Here is a 23794-nt window from a genome sequence, read left to right as displayed (position 1 = left end):
CCTGAACTTGTGACTTCAAGTGAATCGCCCGCCTTGACCTCCCAAAGTGCTGGGATTGCAGGCATAAGCCACTGTGCCCAGCCTTTTCAACACATTTTTAATCAACTGCCAGCCCTCATAATCAGAAAAGAGGATGTCTGTGTCATCTAGCATCCAAACTCCAGGTCCCTAACAACAACACTCTTAGGCAGACACCTGATGATACCTCAAAACCACCAGGAACCAACACCATAATGACGGGTTCAGAAGAAAAAAAACACTCTCATCATGCCTTAAATGATGTCTAGTTGTCTTTGACATTTAATTTCAATTTTCATAGGAATTAATTATGGCTCTAACATTTACATTGATACTGACCACATGTTTATCTTACACAATGCTCATAATGTTAGCCACTGAATGCAGGCAAACTAGAGAAGTATGATGCTTTTATTTAGCATCTACGCTGCCATATGAGATCAATTTCTTCATGAAAGAAAAACAAACCACCATAAGAAATATTAATTTTTAAATTTTTTTCTCAGTGGCAGAATCACATAGCTGTTTTGATACAGATTTCCAGTAGGTCTAAAATACTGCTTTGGGAATTGCGAAGAGTCCATTACAGAAATACACAGAACAGAGGATAAATACAATCATATTAGTTTATCAGATGGTTACACTAAACATCCTTTGCCTTACTTTTCCTATAAGAAAAGATCACAGGATTAAATAAAAAATTCTACTAGCAGCATATGACTCTGGTTTGGGAGAAAAAAACCCTAAAAGCAAAAGATAAAATCAGTAACCTGGTACACTTGCAATGAAATACTTTGTCTCCGCAGAAGTTTGCATGTTTGTGAATATTTCACATAAGGTAAGAAATGTATAATTTCAAAAAAACTGAAGAAATTCAAAAACATATTCTTCATAAAAACAAACCATTGCTTTTCAATGCCTTTTTCCCTTGGAATATAAGCTGCTTTAAGAAAGATGGCGAAAGCGTTAACGGACAACATCTTGTAATTCATCTGAAATACTTGGACAGAAAACTGGCAAATTTGGTACATGGTTCAAGAAGTAAAACGTTACAGATTTTAAAAAACGAAGTTAAAATATGCACATTTGCTACTGCCAAATGGCAAAAACTTTAAATTGTCTTTAGATCTAAAGGACTAAGGATCTTAGAGGAAAAGCCATTTCTAATCCATAACAGTAACACTGTAACAGGAGTGACAAGCAAGTTAACAGAAACTACTAAGGAAAAACAAAGCCACCACTTAAACGATAAACATTGTTAAAACCTAGAGTTGCATTCCAATTTTAAAAGAAAGTTCAACTATTTCAGTGGATAATGATGTTCAGACTAAAAGGATGTTGTTACTGATGCAACACCAGGTAAAAAGCACTGTGAATGAACATGCTCAGCAGTGTGTACTTCCAATGAATTCAAATTACACATGATCATATGAAGAATATCATTCACCAAGGACAGTCCCAAGGCATGTGAAAAACCTACATTAAAGATCCGGACAGGCAAAGCAGAGTTACATTTTATTTCTTATAAAGAGTTACATTGAAACATGCCACTCACATTATAGCTACAATTATACTAGTCACGATTTTTAATCATACAGAATAAAGCTATAGCATGTGAAATTACAATATATTTATCTTCTTTAAAATCATTTTTAAAGAATGGCAGATATGTCATTTATTAGAAGCCAAAATCAACAGAAAAAATGTAACTGGTAAATGCAGCCAAAATGTATTTGTGGCTAATTAAATACTGCAACAGATTTTTTTGGTCCATGAGACTATTAAAAAACAAAAGGTTGGTAAGGGATTCCTATTTATCAATAGAAAAGAAAGGTTCATGAAAAAATTCAATACATATTAAAACATTTTAACAGTATGCCTTTTTTTTTTTTTTTTTTGAGACGGAGTTTCGCTCTTGTTACCCAGGCTGGAGTGCAATGGCGCGATCTCGGCTCACCGCAACCTCCGCCTCCTGGGCTCAGGCAATTCTCCTGCCTCAGCCTCCTAAGTAGCTGGGATTACAGGCACGTGCCACCATGCCCAGCTAATTTTTTGTATTTTTAGTAGAGACGGGGTTTCACCATGTTGACCAGGATGGTCTCGATCTCTTGACCTCGTGATCCACCCGCCTCGGCCTCCCAAAGTGCTGGGATTACAGGCTTGAGCCACCGCGCCCGGCCCTAACGGTATGCTTTTTTTGCAGTCAAACACAAGAAATATCTCAATAATGGGTATCAACAGGTAAAAAAAACTCAAATGAATTAAGATGCTTTGAGTGTCTCACAATTCTCTTTTGAAGGACGTCAGATTTTCTAATGTCAACTGAAATGCAATTATCATTTCTATTAACATATATTAGGATTTGCTGCTTGGGATCAGCAAACTATGGCCCGAAGGCCAAATCTGCCCTGCTTCCTGTTTCTGTAAATACAGTTTTATTGGAACACAGCCACACTCATTTGTTTACATATCATCTGTGGCTGTTCTTATGCTATAAAGGCAGAGGTGAGTAGTTCTTAAGATGACATTTTAAGACCATATGATTCCTGAATTATTTACTATCTGATCCTTTACAGAAAAAGTCATCCCCTTCCTTAGGGGGCTAAGACAGTGTATGTTTCTTTACTTTCATTAACACTGTTTTCTCTTATTCTAATGCATGTGTATTTTGTAATGCATCTCTTTTTAATACCTCATTTTATTTGTTGGTATATATACCTTGGAAACTTAACATGTTAGCTGAATTACTATCGTTAATATATTTGGAACATAAACATATGTCCAGCCAGAACCTGTTTGATTTCAGGTCACTTAGAAATTCTCCAGGAGTTAGACGATCATAAAATGGATGCACCATATACCAATAGAATGGCCAGAAAATGGTATATCTTAATTTATCTTGAATAAGGAAGTTGGATAGCAAAAAGAATAATGAAAACCAAATATACTAAGTAAATACCATTGTAAATCAGAGGAAAAACAGCTTGAGAGTTTTCAAAACACACACACACACACACACACACACACACCCACCCACACCCAGAGCCATCCTTCCACCTGCCACAAACAGCTATAACATAAGCAAAGTATATTTGTTTTATAAATATATTACTGTCTATATACATATAGATACATCCATAAAAGACATGTTAAATAATTATTTGTATAATCAATACTACTTTAAATTTTTTGTGTATTTCAAAAGTACACATTCTATTACAATTATCAAAATAATTCTTTTAAAATACCAAGAATAAAACCAGTGAAGAATTGCTTTCCATCCAAGTGGTTCTAAATCTTATCACTGGCCATCCAGACCCCAGACTTGGTCGTCCACAACACGAAGAAACATAGTTTAATTAGAGAAAAGTTAGTCATCAGAAGCACTCCCCCCAACCGCTGTTTTTAATACCACATAACAAATACATATTTGTATATATAGATATATATAAAATACTCTTCAGTTATATTACATATTCTCATAAATGAATTTTCATAAAAACATGAAGTTCAAGTTTCCACCAATATCAAATATCTTATCCTGGTGGGCATTTCTTCCAAATGTGTAGGTCAATGACAAACTCTTATCAGGATATATAGAGCGATCATAAAAACAAGACTGAAAATGTCTGTATCACATGCAAGAAAGGAGGAAATACTAAGGGCCAGTATTTGGCCAGTTGGGTACTATTCCCTCTGGACTAAGACACAGAGACAACAGACTCGTTAATTACTGTGTAAAAGTACAGTCAACTGTCAATTATTCAGGGGCAAAATACTCCAATCTGAATCCTTTTTCTCTCATCAGTTGACCATGTCTGGCAATTTTAATTATTAACATACCTCTCTGGTTATTTATTAGCAAGTCTGGTAAATGATTTGGTTAGAGAGAAAGTTTTGGCTAAAATGAAGGCTTGGGATCAGCGATGGATTGAATTTAATGGTGAACTCCTTTTACTTACTGCTTTAGATACTTTAGATAAGTAAGAATTACTTATCTAAACATTGGTGCTTAAAAAAAAAAGGGGACAAATTGTCCTCTTCACATAAGAAAACTGGTATTTTTAAACTGATAACTAATTACACTGAAGGATGTAGTGTGGGTAGTTCAGAGCTATTCACTTCAGTATAGGTGACAGCTGGCTACACTGTTTTCCCCTAGTTTAAAATCCATGAGGCAATGACAAATAGTCAACTAATAACACAAGAAGGTCAAATTCAAAGTGTCACACACATCTCACCGAAGATCTCATTGAAATACTATGTAGTAAAACTTGGCAGATGTTCAAATAATGAAAATGCTAAAATGTAGAAAATGGAAGCAAAACTTAAATGTGTAATTTAAAAGTGATTTCATACTAAAAAAAGTCTTAGAATATGACTAAAATAAAACATATTACACATTTATGACCCTATTTTTGGCACTGAATTAGCCTCTACATTTAAACTTGCTTTACAGTGACTAACCAAATCAAGAACAGTTTCACATGTGAGTAGGGTTGCTCTCAGACAGACACCACTCAGAATGGGTTGTGTGGCCTCACCCATATTATTTCTGGGTACAGATGAGTGCCACTCATTTCAAACACAACAGCAATAATTGTGTAGAATACCACTTTCCTGAATTAAGTTTGCTGAACACGGTTCAGATTATTGGATATGTCAATATGCACAATGCCTTTTAGAAGCATTTACTGTATACCCAAATCCTACTTCATGCAACACACAGTGTCGCACAAGTAGTGAAAATGTTATCCTAGTCAAAGGTGCTTGGACATTATTTTCAGGCAGCATTTTACCTTTATTTTAAGCTCACACTAGGTAAGTTTTAGGAGAAAAAAAATGCCAATAAATTTATTTAATGTGTTTTAATATATTATATAAAACTAAGACAGACACTTTTATTTATCTAAATTGTTATTTTTATTTTCTAACCTATTCTAGATCTCAATTTTTACTTTAAAAATTTGTATTTAAATAAGGGATAAAATGTTGCCCAAAAGTCTAATCATAGTTACATACTTGTGTTTTAACTAGATCTACAAATCAAAATAGTTCTTATAGTTAAAAAGATACAATTTGTATCAACAGTAAAAGGTACTTTCTGGTTTTTCAGGGCTTTACTTCAAACTGTAGCATGTAGAATAATCACAATAATCAGGGCATCTAGGCAGACTACAGAGAAAGATCTGAACTCGTCTCTTACTCGAAGTACAATTCAAAATCTGGAGGCAACAGTCAAGTGATATCAATCACACAACTGTCTGCTACTGACTGCAAAATCTATCTTCTAATCCATAGAAATATATTCACCGCTAGCAAAACCCATGACTTTGAAACCAGAAATATCCCTTACTAATACTAGAACAGACTTTAGTCTGTATCTAAAACTACACTATATGTGGCAAGAATCTGGCCTTAACAATATAACAGGCCCCCCAAGAAAACTACCTTCGGGAAAATGGAAAATATACAATATCTTACAAAAATTTTAAGTTACCATTTACAACTCCTCCATTACCATTTCTATAGTGCAGTATCAAGAAACGTTGCATATCCTCAACACATAAAACCACCTCAGGCCAGCCTTGATAAATAGCAGGAAAGCTAAAGAGCATGTTAAATATAAAAGTTGCACTGTGAATAATTAGATTCATTAAAAACTGGCAAGTGCTGTGAAAGGGTTATTTTATCCAGTATTGTTGTGCCCCAAAACAAAAAAGACAGACATATTAAAAATACAAGTTAATGGAAATCTAGGAAATCAATTCCATTTCTACTGTCTAGAAGCACATCGTAGCTGGATAACGAAGCTCTAACCTGTAACAGTTACGGCTTTTGCCTTATTCATAAAAAAAAAAAAAAAAAAAAAAAAAAATGGAAACATTTTTTCCATTGATTGCATCTGCTTTCTTTTAAATTGACCATATTAAATTAACTAATTTCTTAACAGAAAAAAATCCAAACAAAAATAACACAATGAAAAGTGCCATATTGTAAATCATTCTAATATATATACTGTTACCCATTTCAACACAAAACTGGTAACTTACATTTTGTTTAAAATATAAAGTCAGTGCTGTAGTATATCTTTGTTTCCATAAATAATGATTATAGCACAAAGAAGCCCACTTTCCCCAAATAAAAATAACTTAAAAAGCTGTAAAAGAGTCTAATTAAGCTTGGCTTGAAAAAATAGTTTGCTAGGTCTCGTCAAATGTCCCACATTCTGAAGGTATTGTAATTGCTTGCAATTGATAGGCAAACACCAAGTTAATAAAACACAAAACAAGGATAAAAAGTGCTGCATATAAACCCCTGATGCACCAAAGATTAATATCAAAGATCACAGATACATCTATTAAATCAAACTGGAAAAATTTCCAGCCAAGGATATAGCTTTAAAAAGGAAATGTTAAAAAAAAAAGTTCAAATGTAAAGCAATCCTGTGATACTTCCACCATGTGGGGCTATACATACAGATTCCATGATACAGTATTTCACATAAATGGATACTATATAACCTCCTTGCTGAGAAGGAGATCACATGTGCTATTGTAGCAAACCTCCCTCAGCATTTGAGCTGAACAAAAAACTACTAAACACCACAAAGATGCATCATCTTTCAATAACCCAGCTGGGATTTCTCCACTAAAATGGCTGCAGCGAGCTGCTGGGCGTCTGTCATGTGGGGATTCCTTTTCATGACAATTCTCACAAGGTCAGGTGGGAAGATGTTGCACAAATTGATATAAATCTTTTCTCGGTTGTCTTGATACCTGGGGGGATCTTGCGGCATTCCACAGTACGGGATCCGCCAGGCTGGATCCTGCTGCTCAGGGAGGCTCTGGAAGGTGAACTGCTCATAACACGGCTGCGTGGAGTTATCGGGCAACGAGTAAGTCTGCCGGTACCCATAGGCGTCGATCCCATAACCTGGCCTCTCCCAGCTTCCCAGACCTTCCTGGCGGGAATAAGGCTTTCTTTGTCTTGAAGGAGAACTGTCATAAAGTCGAGAGTCAGAGATGCTGTCTATTCTCGTGGCCACCAAGGACCTCCCTAGGTGTGGTGCCTTAGAGTGTGCTGAACTTGGAGGAGAGGGGTAGTCGCCAGGACAGCTGGACCGGGCGCCCACAGCGGGGTGCTGCAGGTGCAGAGCCAAGTGCGGAAGAGGAGGCTTGTGATGGAACTTTGGTTCTTCGTGACTATAACTTTGCACTCTGGTTAAGGGGTCGTGGAAATTCTGCAGGAAGGGCTGAGAATTAAGGCGGCTGTGAGGGTGCATGTGTTGACACTTCAGATTCTCCTCTAGCTGTGGGTCGGGGGAGCTGACATAGGACCGGTCATTGTACCCCACGTAGGAGTCACTGCTCCCACAGCTCATGCTCCCTTCACTGCTGCAGTCAGAAGCTACGGAACTTATTCTATAATCTGTGTCTAAGGAGAAACGCCTTTCAGGGCTTCGTGGGCCTGAGAGACTCAGATTTGAGTATGCATTCAGCATGGAATAATATCCAATGTCAACAGGCGAGTCACATTTTGGATACTGTTCATAAGGCATTGGCGTTCCATGATTTTTGGTTGCCATTATCATTGGAGGATATTGTCCCTGTGGTCTTTGATCCTGAGGTGGGAAATGAACTCCAGATGGAAGGCCATTGCTTAAAGATGTAGTGCTTTGGGGTTTTGCAGCAGAAGTAGCTGGGATGCTAACTAAGGAAGGTACGGACCTTGTTTCCAATTTGTTTTTGGTGGGAAGCTTTTCTTCTAGGTCTTGGTAGACTTGAGTCCTTATGCTTGGATCTGATTGCCTCTTTGGAGCACCTCTTTTGACATCAGAAGTGCTATCAGCCTTGGTGCTACAAGGAACACTGTTGCTTTTCACCAGTCCCCCTTCATTTGCAGTTTTGGCTGCCGTATTTCTGGACATGGCACGGAGTTCATCAGCCACTGACCGCTGCGGCTGACTGCCCCTTTCGGGATGGTAATATTTGCACTTGTGTCCATAGGTACACTTCTTTCCTAAGGAGAGTAAAATTAATTAGGCAAAGGAGCATACCATCAGATCCTGAAAACTCAGTTTGGCCCTATGTTTTTAACTTGTAGAAGAGACAAAGACAGAATTGGGAGTTGTGCTGAGTATTACCCTGTTCTTTACTCCTGAGAAGTGTCACTTCTCAGTCTTCTCACTTTCTTACTATCAAGAGCAGTAGGAAGTTGGCCGAATGAGTAATAATCACCTTCATAACTTTTTTTTTTTTTTTCTGGAGACAGCATCTTGCCCTGTTACCCAGGTGGAGTGCAGTGGTATGATCTCAGCTCACTGCAACCTCTGCCTCCCAGATTCAAGTAATTCTTGTGCCTCAGCCACTTGAGTAGCTGGAATTATAGGCATGCGCCACCACACCCAGTGAATTTTTATATTTTTAGTAGAGACCAGGTTTCGCCATGTTAATCAGATTGGTCTCAACTCCTGGCCTTATGTGATCCCCCCACCACAGCCTTCCAAACTGCTTGGATTACAGGTGTGAGCCACTGCGCCCGGCCACCTCCAGAACATTTGGCTAGTACCTCCGTGTCCTCAACTGCTACCTGCCCCTTCTCTTCTAGTAGGACTTTACAATTAGGTAGGAAATTCTGTTTTGAAGAGCATAGTGTACTACTGTAGGCGATAGAACCATGCTCATTTGATTTGTTTCTAGATTAAAAAAAATTCCCAAATTTTTCTTCACTTAAAAACTAACTTCATGTAGAATTAACAGTGTTTTTTGAGCCATGTTTTATTCAATGCATTTCTATTGAATCCAAACAGGTAAAAATATTTTTTCATGGCTAACACATTTTCTGAAATTTAATTGGAATCCAAAGAACCACATATTATACCATCCAAAATTTTAAGTGTTTATTTCTGTTAACAAAAGTTTAACAAAATATTGTGTTCTAAAGGCATATACTCAATATTCATAAAGAAAGTTACCATATGGACAAGGCTGCTTTTTGTGTTCAGGAACAATAGGTTTCTTCCTCAGAAAATTATCCAGACTGGGGCCATGTCTGCCAAGAGGGTCATCAGGGGGCATGAACCTGTCACGGAGATAGTGAAAAATGACACCTAACTAGGAGGCTGATAATTTAATTCTGAAAACAGTACAAAGATTTGTTCACTATAAGAATTTCTTTTTGAAATTTTAATCCAAGCATTTTAATTCAATGTTTACAGTTTAAAAAAATCAGCACATGAAGTTCTCATTTCTTAATGAAAATTAAACTGTTTGAAAACTGAAATTGTATTTAATTCAAGTTTTGAGTTGAGCATGTCCTATTAATTCTTCCTTCCTCTCAGTCTTGGGATATTGTAAGGGTTTTAGAAAGTGATTCCAGTGACACTTTAGGAGAGTTTAATCAACATAGACCTTGTGAAGTGGACTGCTACAGGTGGGGCGAGGCGGGGCAGCTGAGAAGGGAGGGGGCTAGAACACGAGGGGAGGGTATGAACTTACCAAACACTGGTTAGTTCCAGGCACGTGACACACTACGCCACGGCATCCTAACCATGGTCCCATGAAGTATTTGCTCTATTTTACAGAATCGTAAACGTTTCTAATTTAGGTTTAGGTAAATTAAGTGATTTTTATCCAATGTCGCATGGCATAGTCAAGTCCAATTATATATAATTCCGAACTATTCTCTTCCCCTATTTGAATTTGTTTCTCAGCTGATATAGAAAAAATGCTAAGGAACTAAACTTACTATTTTGGATGGACTAATACAGAGGAGAATAATTTATGACATGAATAATGAAGTTATGCTTGAAGAATTCTGCTACTCATTATATCAGCATTTGAACTTAAACTCAAGTGTTTACCTATAAAATGTGAATAGTGGAAATAATGTATGAACATTTAAAGGAGTGTCAACATGACTGAGTAGTAACGCTTAGCAAATATAGTGTTTATTATTACAAACAATATGGCAACATTACATGTTACAAAATAGAAGACAAAGTCACTCAATCCCATAATCTCAATACAATTACTCTCCACGTCTCTGCTGTGTCAGATTTAAGCCATTTTCAGTGTGCACACATCATTTTTTCATGGCTTTAATCAAACACAGATTTCCTTTTGACACAGAGTTTCACTGGTTCGCCCAGGCTAGAGTAAGTGGCATGATCTTGGTTCACTGCAACCTCCACCCCCCAGGTTTATGCAATTCTCCTGCCTCAGTCTCCCAAGTAGCTAAGATTACAGGTGCCCACCACTATACCTGGCTAATGTTTTTTTTTGTATTTTTAGTAGAGATGGGGTTTCCGCATGTTGGCCAGGCTGGTGTCAAACTCCTGACCTCAGGTGATGCATCCACCTCGGTCTCTCAAAGTGCTAGGATTACAAGCATGAGCCACTGTGCCTGGCATAATTCTTCTTTTCATAGTAACTCTGAAGAGCTGAATACTATTCCAGTAGGAGATTTATCATAATTTGATTGTTTTCTTTATTGTACATTTAATTGCCCTTTAATTCTTGCAATTATAAATAACACAGATATGAACATATCTGGTCTTTATTCTTCATTATATATTCCAAGAAATGAGATTTTTAGGTTGATAGAATACAGTATTTTTGAGGCTTCCATGAACCTTTATCAAATAATCTATCAGTGCATCTTTAATAGCAAACATACACGCAAAACTATTTTTGTGAATTAAATGAGAAATATATTCTTTTTAGATTCAGTTTGCACTTTTGATTAGCAAGAGGTGATTTTTTTCTACATATTTATAAATATATTTACTTTTCATGAGGCATGATTGTTGAAGCCATTTGTTTATTCATCAACTTTTACTTTTTTTTTTTTTTTGAGAAAGAGTCTTGCTCCATCATCCAGGCTCAAGAGCAGTGGCACAATCTTGGCTCATTGTTATCCCTGCCTCCTGGGTTCAAGCAATTCTCCTGCCTCAGCCTCCCAAATAGCTGGGATTATAGGCCTGCACTATCACACCAGGCAAATTTTTCTATTTTTAGTAGAGATGGGGTTTCACCATGTTGGCCAGGCTGGTCTCGAACACCTGACCTCATGTGATCCACCAGCCTCGACCTCCCAAAGTGCTGGGATTACAGGCATGAGTCATTGCACCTGGCCTATCAACTTTTAGATTCTAATCATGACCAGAGTCTTACATTAGTGTAAGAACTTTAAAAATTCATATATAGCCAGCCATGCAGTGCATAACATCTTGGTCAACAATGGACTGCATATATAATGGTGGAGCTGAAAAGTTGCTGGTAACATAATAGCACAATGTATTACTTATGTGTTTGTGATCACGCTGATGCTGGTACAACAAAGCTACTGTGCCCCTAGTTGTATAAAAGTGTAGCATGTACTATTATGGACAGTGCATAATACTTGATAAACAACGATGTTACTGGCCGTGTGTGGTGGCCCATGCCTGTAATCCCAGCACTTTGAGAGGTCAAGGCAGGCAGACCCCAGCCTGGCCAACATGGTGAAACCTCGTCTCTACTAGAAAAACAAAAATTAGCCAGGTGTGGTGGGGCATGCCTGTAATTCCAGCTATTCAGGAGGCTGAGGCACGAGAATTGCGTGAACCTGGGAGGTGGAGGCTGCAGTGAGCCGAGATGGCACCACTGCACTCCAGCCTGAGCGACAGAGCAAGACTCCATCTCGAAAAACAAAAACAAAAACAAAACAAATAAAAACCCAAGTATGTTACCAGTTTATGTAGTTACTATATCATACTTTTTGTTTCTATTTTAGAGTGTATTCCTTCTACGTCTAAGAAAACATTAACTGTAAAACAGCTTCATGCAGTTCCTTCAGAAGTATTTCAAAGAGGCATTGTTATCATAGGAGACGACAGCTCCACGCATTGCATTGCCTTAGAAGACTTCCGGGGAACAGTATGTGGAGGTGGAAGACAGCGATTTTGATGATCCTGACCCTGTGTAGGCCTAGGTTAATGTGTTTGTGTCTTAATTCTTAACAAAAAGTTTAAAAAGAAAGGAAAAAATAAAAATAGAAAAGTTTATAGAATAAGGATATAAAGAAAATATTTTTGTATAGTTGTACAATGTGTTTTAAGTGTTATTACAAAAAAGAAAAATGTTTTAAATACTAAGAAGTTTATATATTAATAGTAAAAAAGTTATAAGCCAAGGTAAATATATTATTGAAAAAAAGTATTTTTTGATAAATTTGGTATGGCCTAAGGGTACAGTGTTTATAAAGTCTATGGTAGCTTATGGTAATGTCCGAGGCCTTTACATTCTCTCACTGACTCACTCAGAGCAACTTCCTGTCCTGCAAGCCCCATTCATAGTAAGTGCCCTACACAGACGAACCATTTAGAAATCTTTTATACCATATTTTATGGTGTATATACCTTTTCAGTGTTTAGGTATCTTTAGATACACAAACACATCTTACCATTGTATGACAACTGCCTACAGTATTCAGTACAGTAGCATGCTACACAGGTTGGTAGCCTGGGAGCAAAAGGCTGTATGTATTGCATCGCCCAGGTATGTAGCAGGCTGTACCAGCTATGCTCATGTAAGTACACTCTATGATGTTCACACCAATGATGAAATCGCCTGAGGATGAATTTCTCAGAATGTATCCCTGTTGTTAATCCAAGCATGGCTTATTTAGTAGCTATCACTGCTCTACATTGATTTTAAGGCAATCCTTTGAGGGTGAAGATGAGAATCCCCCTATGCCAGTTTCCTCAGGTTCTTCAGACGGAGTCATAGAAGACTTCCTCGCCTCAGGTGTTCTCTGAGTGATTTACAGGGAAAGGCAGGCCTGCCACTCGCACCGGGCCTCCTGCAGCAATGATTCTGCAGTTCTCCTGACTCCCACTGAGGCATGGTGGGGAGATGAGTTGTTAGAAACCTGTTTGAGGTCTCATCAGCGGCAAAAAGAGAATTCTGTAGCAGCTGCCAGGGATAGTTATATTTTCATGGATGCAGTATCACTGGCAAGTAAAAGGTTTACTTACTTGTCATTGACAAATGAATACATTAATAATCGTTCATCTATGAACTTCTTCCATTCTGGTTTCTCATTAGCCAAATCCCTGTAGTTGTCATTGGACACAATGATACCATCCGACTCAAAAGCCAGCTTCACGATGAACCTGTCATCGTAGCACACCACTCGCCTCCCCTGGACTCGCCGGGATGGTGTGAACACCAGGATTTTCTCCTTCTCTAATTTACGTAAAATTTCCTGATCTGCAAGAATAATAAGGGTAGGATTTCAGAAATTAAATACACATCTAACACACACAGCAACTTTCATACAGTGTGAAATTTTATAACATGAGCTGTATATACGTAATCCTTTAATTAGGGATTATGATTTAATTTGTGGACTGTAATTTCTAACTGTCAATAGTATTTTTCCTTCAGAAATTTTAATAATAAAGGCTTTAAACATAATTGAAAAAAGATGAACAGCGTAAAACTGAAACATGATTGGGCAAATTCTGACTGTCATTAGGTGAAGCTTCTGCTTAAGAGCTGGAGTCATCAGCAGGACCACTATGGACACAGTTTCTTCTGCGTTCCTACTTTAACGCCATTCAAAGCAGCTGTATGGGGTGTAGGGTTCAGGTGTGAACAACACATTTTTTCCTCCCAAGTTTGTTTGCGTATTTGTAGTTATTTTCTTCTAACTAGTGGGAAAGTATGAAAGGAAGCAGAAATTGTCAAAGCAGCAAAGGGAAAAAGCATTTTTATTCTTTTTTCTTTTTTTGACGGAGTCTTGCTCTGTCACCCAGGCTGAGGAGTGCAATGGTGTGATCTCAGCTCACTGCAACCTTCTCCTCCTGGGTTCAAGCAATTCTCCTGCCTCAGCCTCCCGAGTAGCTGGGATTACAGGTATGTGCCACCATGCCCAGCTAATTTTGTATTTTTGTAGCGACGGGGTTTCACCATGTTGGCCAGGCTGGTCTTGAACTCCTGACCTCAGATGATCCACCTGGCTCTGCCTCCCAAAGTGCTGGGATTACAGGCATGAGCCACCGTGCCCAGCCGAGGAAATATCTTTAAATTCAGAAAGTTCAAAAAGAGAGGAGGCAGTGAGGTCAGAAGTGGTGCTAGGCTATGATATGGTCCATGACCTTTCTGTGAAACATGGTAATGAATGCCAGCATTCTGGTGGGGAGGAGACTAAGTAAAAGATAAAAAGTGATTATGTGGGGAAAACATCTGTTGATTAGAAAAGGCCAGGTAGAGGGACGCTCATTTTGTCTGTGGTTGGCATACTCTTTTTTTTTTTTTTTTTTTTGGTGACTGAGTCTCACTCTATCACCCAGGCTGGAGTGCAGTGGTGCGATCTCAGCTCACTGCAACCTCCGCCTCCTAGGTTGAAGTGATTCTCGTGCTTCAGCCTCCTGAGTAACTGCAATTACAGGCACCCATCACCATGCCCAGCTAATTTTTGTATTTTCAGTAGAAACGGGGTTTCACCATGTTGGCCAGGCTGGTCTCCAACTCCTAACGTCAGGTTATCCACCTGCCTCAGCCTCCCAAAGTGCTGGGATTACAGGCGTGAGCCACTGTGTCCAGCTGCTTGGCACACTCTTACAGCAAAAACTCTTATAGTTACAAAAGTAACTCTATTGACTTGTTTTGTGACTAAAAAAAGGGTACTGGAGTTCATATGTTGATCAATGATAAAAATTCTTTTCAACCATCCTTTCCTCCTACTTTTACTCCTCTGTCCCCCATTTTCCTACCATTGTAAATTCTGGCACAGAGTGCAGGGCACAAACCTACAGATGTCATGATTTTTTTAAAAAAAAAGCTCACTACTGGCCGGGCGCGGTGGCTCATGCCTGTAATCCCAGCACTTTGGGAGGCTGAGGCGGGTGGGTCACGAGGTCAAGAGATCGAGATGATCCTGGTCAACATGGTGAAACCCCGTCTCTACTAAAAATACAAAAATTAGCTGGGCATGGTGGTGTGCGCCTGTAGTCTCAGCTACTCAGGGGGCTGAGGCAGGAAAATTGCCTGAACCCAGGAAGCGGAGGTTGTAGTGAGCCGCGATTGCACCACTACACTCCAGCCTGGGTAACAAGAGTAGAACTCTGTCTCAAAAAAAAAAAAAAATCTCACTATAGGAGTTGTCAGCTATAGGAGCTGTCATATTACAGTTTTGTGTTACTTCCCTGATAAACATTTTGAGGGCAGGTGCCATGTATCATTGATCTTTGTATCCATCAGCACCCAGCCCATGAGGCACATCGGTAGATTTTTAATGAACATCTGTGGAATGAATAAATGAGCTACTTAAACCTATATACTCTGAAGGCTTTCAGTCCATTCATTGTCTTATGTTCATGAGTAATCTATGGTACTTTATTAATTATGAGGATGTTTACTCACATATGTCATGTCTTGAGCCTCACCAAAGTGAGTTGTAGATTACGTTCCGTGGCCTAACAGTCATAATCTTGCTTAATTTGCATTTCTTTAATTGCTAAAGAGGTTGGAAGGATACTAATTCGGATGACATAAATAATCCTGACCTAAGTAAAATGGGTTCAATAAAACTGGTAAGTTAACTGAATTTCTAGTTCTTAGCACAGCAATTACATATAGCTAGTGCTTGTTAAATATTCGGTAAATGAATGGAAGCCTGGCAAAAGTGCTAATCTGAATCTACGATGCTGACAACTTAAAAATATTTTTTATCAAGTGTCTTTTTTGACGCAGTGAAAGAGTACGGGGCTACTCAATTTTGGTTGAGGGTTTTAGTCAAGAGAATTATTACCCTGGGGTTATAATACCTAAAAGCCTCTGACATTAGTTTGGCATTTTACAAAGCAATCTGCATATTGATGTGTTCCAGGGATGGGCATGCTGGTATTTTAAAAACTAAACCTAGCCACGCTTCACACAGTATACTATCATTTTCTCTTCTTGCTTTCATATTTCTTTAATGTTCAAGAAGCTTTAAAGTCATTTACATGCTTAAATATTGTTTTTCTTTTTTTAGTTTACTTTACCCCTTCCCCTATTATCAAAATATTGTAAGTTCCCTGTAGAAAATTAGAAAGGTAAGGACAAGTACTAAGAAGCAAGGAGAAATAAAGACCTCACAAAGTTGCAACTCAGAGGCAACTGCTGCTAACAGTTTGGTATATTTCCTTCTCATCATTTTCTGTGCATTTTTTTCTTTCCATTGTTAATATATGTCTATATATGTATGCCTGCCTGTGTACACAGACATACAATAATAAAATCTGCCTTTTATGTAAAAGAACATAAAAATTCTATCTGAATATTGTAATGCATATTCTATCATTTTGATACAACCTAATATTGAACCATTCTGCCAATGAATGAACACTTTTATTTTGCTATTCTAAATAACATTACATGAGATGTCTTTGGTCATAAATATTTGTCTATACTTGTGCTTATTTTCTTGGAACTTATTCTTGGAAGGGGAACTAGTAGATCCAAGAGTATTAACATTTTAACACCAACTACTTTCTTGACAGGTTGTAAAAATTTCCACAGCAGCCTATGAGTAACTGCTTCAGGGGACTGAGTGCTATCAGTTTTCAAGTGTTTTTAGTGACAGAGGGTTTTGCCATGTTGGCCAGGCTGGTCTTGAATTCTGACCTCAAGTGATCCATCCGCCTTGCCTCCCAAAGTGCTGGGACTACAGGCATGAGCCACCGGGTCCAGCTGTCTCTGCTAATTTGTTGGGTAAACAATAACATTATTTAGATTTATATTTATTTAATTACTAATGAGGTTGAACTTTTTTTCCTTCTTATTTGGTGCTTGTATTCTGGGAGTTGTCTATTCCTAGCCTTTTGCTGCTTATATACTAGAGAGAAGTTTTGTTTTTTTAAAAAATCAATCTGTATGAGCTTTTTATATTAAGAACATGATTCTTTGCTTTGCTGCATTTTTTTCCTCAGGCAACTGGTCAATTATCATTTTTAAGAAAGTTTCTCAAAATGCTGGAGCTTTACTTTTGATATAATTTAATCTTTCTTTTCCTTCGTGATTTCTTCTAAAAGTTTTAAATTTAGAAAATTCTTGTGGTCTTTGATGGTTTGATTTTTGACAATTAAATTTTTAACCACCTGGAATTTATTATTATATGGTGTAAGATAAGGGTCTAAACAAGTGTACTTTTTCCAAAGGGTTAGCCAATATCTGATGCTACTGACTGAATGAAGACCTCTCTGCTTTACATTCATACATAGGTTAGGGTCTGAGTCCATGCTTTGGATTTCAACATTACTTGTCTATTCATTCTTGTGTTAATTTAACAGTGATGTAGTAATTATACATAAAAATTAAGTCTTATATTTTTCTTAGATGGGGTCTTACTTTGTCACCCAGTCTGGAGTGCAGTAGTGCAATCTCAACTTGCAATTTCTACCTCCTGGGCTTAAGCAATTCTCCCACTTCAGCCTTCCAGGTAGTTGGGACCACAGTGCATGCCACCACCCCTGGTTAATTTTTTGTATTTTTGGTAGAAACAGGGTTTCACTAGGTTGCCCAGGATGGTCTCTAACTACTGCGCTCAAGTGATCTGCCTGCCTCAGCCTCCCAATGTGCTGGGATTATAAGGATGAACCACCACACCCGGCCAAAAATTAAGTCTTAATCATCTCCTTTGGATATATGGTAGGTGGTCTCTTTATTTGTTTTTGATTTAAAATGTTTTATAGTTTTCTTTCTTTATACAGATGCCCCAGTTTTTATCAATATTGGATGTGGAGAGAAGGACAAGAAAGGTTGGATGTTGATTGTGAATCACTGAAATTGAGCAAAATGTTCAACAACAATAATTAACAGTTACAGAAGACATCATTGCCTGAAACTCGTACATTTTAAAACTACAAAATAATGCAAAATACATTTCTTTTGACTGGACTGAAGCACACTTTAGGGTCTTACATGTCTTTTTTGAACTATTGTCATTAGAATCTGACTGCCACCTAGTCCAATGTCATAATAGCACATGAGAAAAATTGGGGTCCAAAAGGGTTCACTGTGTGGCTCAAAGTCTTCTTAGCTGGTGAATGGTAAAGCCAGAATTTGGATTCAGGTCTTGTGACTCCTGGCATCTCTCTAAGGGTCAGAATTAAAAAAAATTTGAAGTCAGAGTTTCAACAAAAGAAAAAAAAACTGGGTTATGTAGCAATGATTAATGTTTTATTAATAAAATCAGAAAGTTTTCAAAGTCAAAAACAGGACAGGGCGGTGGCTCAAGCCTATAATCCCAGCACTTTGGGAGGCCAAGGTAGGCGGATCAGTTGAGGTCAGGAGTTTGAGACCAGCATGGCCAACATGGTGAAACCCTGTCTCTACTAAAAATACAAAAATTAGCTGAGTGTGGTGGTACATGCTTGTAATCCCAGCTACTCGGCAGGCTGAAGCAAAGAGTCCAGGAGGCAGAGACTGCAGTGAGCCAAGATCGCGCCACTGCACCCCATTCCTGGGTGATATCATGAGACTCCCTCTTACATGAATGAGATGGATTAGGATATCTGACAGTGCCAGACACCTGCACGGGAATTATAGGAAAGCTAGGAACAAGCAACTGTCTGGAATATGCCTACCTGTAATGAGAGCATCAGGTCGGGATTGCTCTTTCCTCCAAGCAGGAACAAAAACTGTAATATCTTTGTGGCCTCTTTCCAAAAACCAATCCACTGCCAATTTTATTCCTCTGCAGGAAAACACTTCTTTGTTTCCATGGCTGAAAGATTATTATAGAACACTTAAAACACAACGAAATTTAAATTCAAGTAAATTAAGTCAAGTTTGTAAACAGAAATGATTACATAATTACAACAGTAATAAGAAATGCCAGGTTTAAAATGGGAGTTTATAGCCCAGAGACACATCAAGATAACTAGTTGAAAATCAAGATCTGTGAGAAAAAAAAAAATTGGAATAATTATTTTCCAGAGAAGAAAGAAAATGAGTTTTCGAAAGTAAAGTTGTAAAGGTTAACTAGTCAGAAAGACACAAGCTGTTTTTGATTAGAATAAAGAAAACAGAAAGGGTTCCCTTCAACCACATCAAGAATTTCAGTCAAATGTCAAGAACTCATACAGAAAAAAAAATCTATAAAAACAGAAGAACTGAATACTTATGAGTTTCTAAAAACTTTTCTTTCTCAAGAGTTCTTAGTGTATATTTCAATACTCAATGACTGAATCACGTACAAACTTTATTAGGTGGCCAATGTAAAACAACATACTACACACTCACTGAAAGGAAAAACATGTTCACAATGCTTAATCTCATAGAAGAAACACTTTGTGTATACCGTAGTGAAAAGACACCTAGTTTCTGTTCGACTATATTGTGTTGGACAAGGATTAATAATGACAAAAGGGCATTCAAAATTGGATTGGCAGCCTTAGTGCCGAAAAGAAAATGCACAACTAAGTGTAGTCATTCAGTAAGTATTTATCTAGCACCAGGTCCTGCTTGTACACTTTAACCTAATAATTAAAAAATAATACTTATTCCAATGTTTTTGAAGAAAAACGCTCCTGCTTTGAATGCAATTATGTTCTTTCATAATGTGAAGGCTCCAATTGTTATCTACAATGGAGACTTTTTTTCTTCTTAGGACTAAAGAGGGCTGAATGAAATAATGTAGGTAAATGCTTTATTAACTTTTAGCATAAACTAAATATTAGGCATATTGTGTTCTGGGGTTCCTGGGAAACACTAGAACCAACTAATATATGGCTAATCATTTTTAGTACAAAAAAGAAGTAGAATAACTTGCTTTGCGGATGAAGAAGGATCCAAATACAAACAGAGACAATACATTGTTCCACAGTTCTGTCCTAATGGTCCAGGGCATGATTAGACAGGAAATCAGATGCACTGGAACTTTCAGAGAATGGGATAAGGAAAGGGAGATTTTTGAGGTCATTTTCTAGGTAATAAGGGTTACCTGATAGCCTGGTGAACGCCCCAGCAAAAGGTACAAATTGATGTTAGGTTTCATGGAAAATACTGATATTTAAATCAGTCTTCTGAAAAACTGTAGAAAATGGTATCTCTAGAGAGAACACATGTACCAAGTATTCCTAGATGGAAAACGTTAGACAACTAAAACCTTACTATATTTTCAGTTTGCATTAATGCTTTGAAATCTGTTGCATTGTGTCTATGGCCACACCACCCTAAATGAACCAGATCTTGTCTGAAATCTACGGTATTAAGCTTTGCTAGTAAACTAATGATACTTGGTTTACCTACAGTTGAGCATTTAATTGCTTCTGGCCCTAATGACAGGGCTGATAAACATTTCTTCCTGGTAATTTCATTTGGTAAGGATAAGTGTCACATCTACTCACTCTAGAAACATTCTAGCTAATTAATTAAATAATTTACTTTCATAAGATGTGTGCAAACAGCAAATCATTTACAATTCCGGGATAGATTCTGTGGATGTTAAAACAGGATACTGTACTATGCAATTCTGATAATAAAGATTGTTTTCTTTATCCTCACTGCCCACAAAGACTCACAGGGAAAAAACAAGAATGAAGATGAAAAGCGGCTCATCGTTAATGGTAAATATCTCCATCTTGTTGAGAAAAACATAATCTTCCATGTGTTTAAGAAACTGTAGTCAAGTTTTCTGTTATTTGCAGCGAGGCATACCATGAACCAAAAGAAAACTGGCATAGCTCTATGAATAACAGAAAAAGAATATATTTTAAGGTAAAAACCATTATTAGAAGCAGAAAAGTTACTATGTAACAGTAAAAAGGGAACAATTAATAGGATGCTATAGTCATTCTAAACTCAGTCTCCATATTGGTAACGCAAAAGATCACAGTATTACTAGAAGAAATGAAAAAATCCACAATCCTACTAATTGACCAAAGAAGCAGAAAACATTTAATAAGTAAACAGATAATTGAAATAATCAATTACAAGCTTGATCTAATGGACAGACACAAATTCTGCACAAAACTAAGGAGAAAAAAAATGTTTAAAAAACCATATGGAAACTTACATACAATATATGAATTTGCCACAATATGTTACTATATTGCAGATATAATGTCCTTGTTAAAAAATTAGTGTTGCTATAGCAGCAAAACCAATTTACAATTTTAATTTAAAAAGATCTCATTTGTAATGTAATAAAAGCCATGCAAATCTTAAAAAAAAAAAAAAGGCATGCAAGAGCTTTATATATAAAATGAAAATTGAAAACCTATATTAAAGGGCATAAGGGAAGACCTAAATAAAAGAACAACATACTATTTTTATGGGCAGTAAGAATTAAGAAAGACGGCAAATATTTTCAAATTTATCTGTATGTTGCAATTCCAATGAAATTCTCCAAAGGGTTTTTTTCTCAAAACTTGAGAACCTAATCTTAAAATTAATATGGAAAAATAAAAGGCCAACAAGAAGGTGCATTACACATCAATGAGGAGAAGATGAGCTACTTAGCAAATGGTACCAGGGCAACTGGTTATTCCTACGGAAAAAATGAAACTGCATTTTAATCTCACATCATATACAAAAAATGAATTGCTGATAGATCAAATATTTTAATATAAAAATTATATTTTAGAAGAAATTACCAGAGACATTCACACCAGGATAAGAAAATACTTCTTAAACAAGACATAGAAACACATGCTATTAAGGAAAATAGTTATATTAGAGCACATAGAAGTTCTTTACACAAAAGACTCCATAATTAAAAAACAGGTCATAGCTTTGGAGAAGAGATTTGCAACATACAAAACCCATCAAAAGGTTAGGACTCAGAATATAAAGCACTTACATATTAAAAGAGGTAACCAGTTGTTTCTTAATGCAAAATATATGAACAATCATTTCACAGAAGAGGAAACCCAAATGACCAATGAACATAGGAAAAGATGTTCAATAGTAAAGAAATGCAAATTAAAGCCAAAATGAGACACTATTTCACACCCATCAGATTGGTAAAAATAAAGTCTGCAAACACCAGATGTTGCCAAGAATGTGTGAAAGTAGGAACTCATACATCACAGGTGGGAGTGCAAATTGGCATAACTATTTGGGAGAGCAATTTGGCAATACTTCTATGAAGTTGAAGGCATGCTTTCTCTAAAACACAGTAGCTCTGCATCCAGGTACAGTAAAACCCCACAGGAACTTGAAATTAGATTCAATATAATTGGCAATTGCCTTTCATCCTCCTTCCAGCTTTAGATGGCACTTGGGGGCAAGCTGCAGTTCTTATCTTTCACATGAGGCGGGAAAGGCAGGTAAGTGGGGATGAGCAGGGTGGATCCCTAAGTTACCAGGACTTTCCTAGCCAATATACCCCTGATCAGCCTCCAAAATGAATGCCAACCATGAAATCCCTAGAATGGTTGGTGTTGTCTTGGAAGTCCGTGTCAGGCAGCAAGATCCAGAATCATTCATAGTATAATAATTTAAGCCTGAGCAGACAGTTACCTGGTGGCTCAAACCTGAAGATGAGAGTTGTCACACTAGGAGAGGTTTTGGGAGACTGAACTTAATCTAACCTTGAAGGGTGTGACTCATCCTATGTGCTAGATACAATAACTGGAGGAGGTACTGATAAAGAATTACAAAATCAGAGTGAGCCAGAGAAAGCATTATGAAAAACAGGATGTCAGAGTAAGTGCTATGTAGTTACTGATGCAAATGAACTATCTGTTGACTGTTTACTAAAAAAAGGACCGTAGCTTTAATTCCATATACACAGAGAACATTCACCATAGCTTTATAGCTACTTACGGGCTAGCTGCATGGATGCAGGGTTTTCTGCTCATTAACAAAATCAGTTAATTCTGTATTTTATGAATTATCATATTCCTTTGGGCCTTGATTACTTTTTTACCCCAACAATTTGGCAATAAGGATGACTGTTACACTTCAAGTGAGTCCTTTTGCTGGGTGAATTTGTTGGAGGATTTGTGGTCATAGATGATTAGGTAAGAAGGCTCAATATTTGCTAAAAAGTCTCCCTCTGACTACTTTGGCTGAGTGGGATTCGGTTCGCAGGGAAAATTCCAAAGCCTTCCTGCAAATTGTGAGTTACAATTGGGCAAAATGCATAACTCATTAAAGGTCCCATTTGATTCATCACTGGCTTTAACAGTAGAAAAATATGAGATGCCTAGAATGTTGTCAGTAGGTCTCTTTCTTAAAAATAAAAGGCTTATTTTTTCTCTCATATTTGGCGTAAGTATACTTATAAAAATCCTGCTTTGCAGTGGTCAAAAGAAGGCTCATTTGAAGTAAACAAATTGATGTATTTACAGGCATTCTTAGAAAAACCCCACTCAAAAGGATTATTGGTATCTCTGGATCTCAGGAAATGAAAGAAGGAGCGAAGTGGGCAGCCACAAAGAATGAATTAAGAAACCGAAGGAAGGGCCGGGTGCGGTGGCTTACGCCTGTAATCCCATCACTTTGGGAGGCTGAGGTGGGCGAATCACGAGGTCAGGAGATTGAGACCACCCTGGTCATGTTGAAACCCTGTCTCTACTAAAACAAAAAATTAGCTGGGTGTGGTGGTGCGTGCCTGTAGTCCCAGCTACTCAGGAGGCTGAGGCAGGGGAATTGCTTGAACCCAAGAGACGGAGGTTGCAGTGAACCAAGATCGTGCCACTGCACTCCAGCCTGGCGACAGAGCAAGACTCTGTCTCCAAAACAAACAAACAAACAAACAACAAAACTGGAGGAAGAGATTAACTGAAACTCCT

The 23794-nt window shown here is 37.5% G+C and overlaps 1 protein-coding gene across 10 annotated transcripts in view; it reads right to left on the bottom strand.

Moving 5' to 3' along the window:
• Nucleotides 1-267: 267 nt before the first annotated feature.
• Nucleotides 268-23794, bottom strand: part of ZC3H12C (zinc finger CCCH-type containing 12C) — an 86410-nt gene continuing 62883 nt past the window's right edge. For all 10 annotated transcript variants that reach the window (XM_074400559.1, XM_074400557.1, XM_074400552.1 and 7 more), the window contains 4 exons: nt 18638-18777; nt 13040-13274; nt 8996-9102; nt 268-8040 (listed from right to left, as the gene is read on the bottom strand). In XM_074400559.1, the coding sequence (XP_074256660.1) occupies nt 6644-8040; nt 8996-9102; nt 13040-13274; nt 18638-18777 (1879 nt within the window). In that variant the 3' untranslated portion in view covers nt 268-6643. The remainder of the gene's footprint in view (nt 8041-8995; nt 9103-13039; nt 13275-18637; nt 18778-23794) is intronic.

Source organism: Saimiri boliviensis, chromosome 6 (assembly GCF_048565385.1).
Source record: "Saimiri boliviensis isolate mSaiBol1 chromosome 6, mSaiBol1.pri, whole genome shotgun sequence".
Classification (NCBI taxonomy): domain Eukaryota; kingdom Metazoa; phylum Chordata; class Mammalia; order Primates; family Cebidae; genus Saimiri; species Saimiri boliviensis.
The sequence above is the reverse complement of the archived record's forward strand: the minus strand, read 5'-3'. Positions and strand labels throughout refer to the sequence as shown.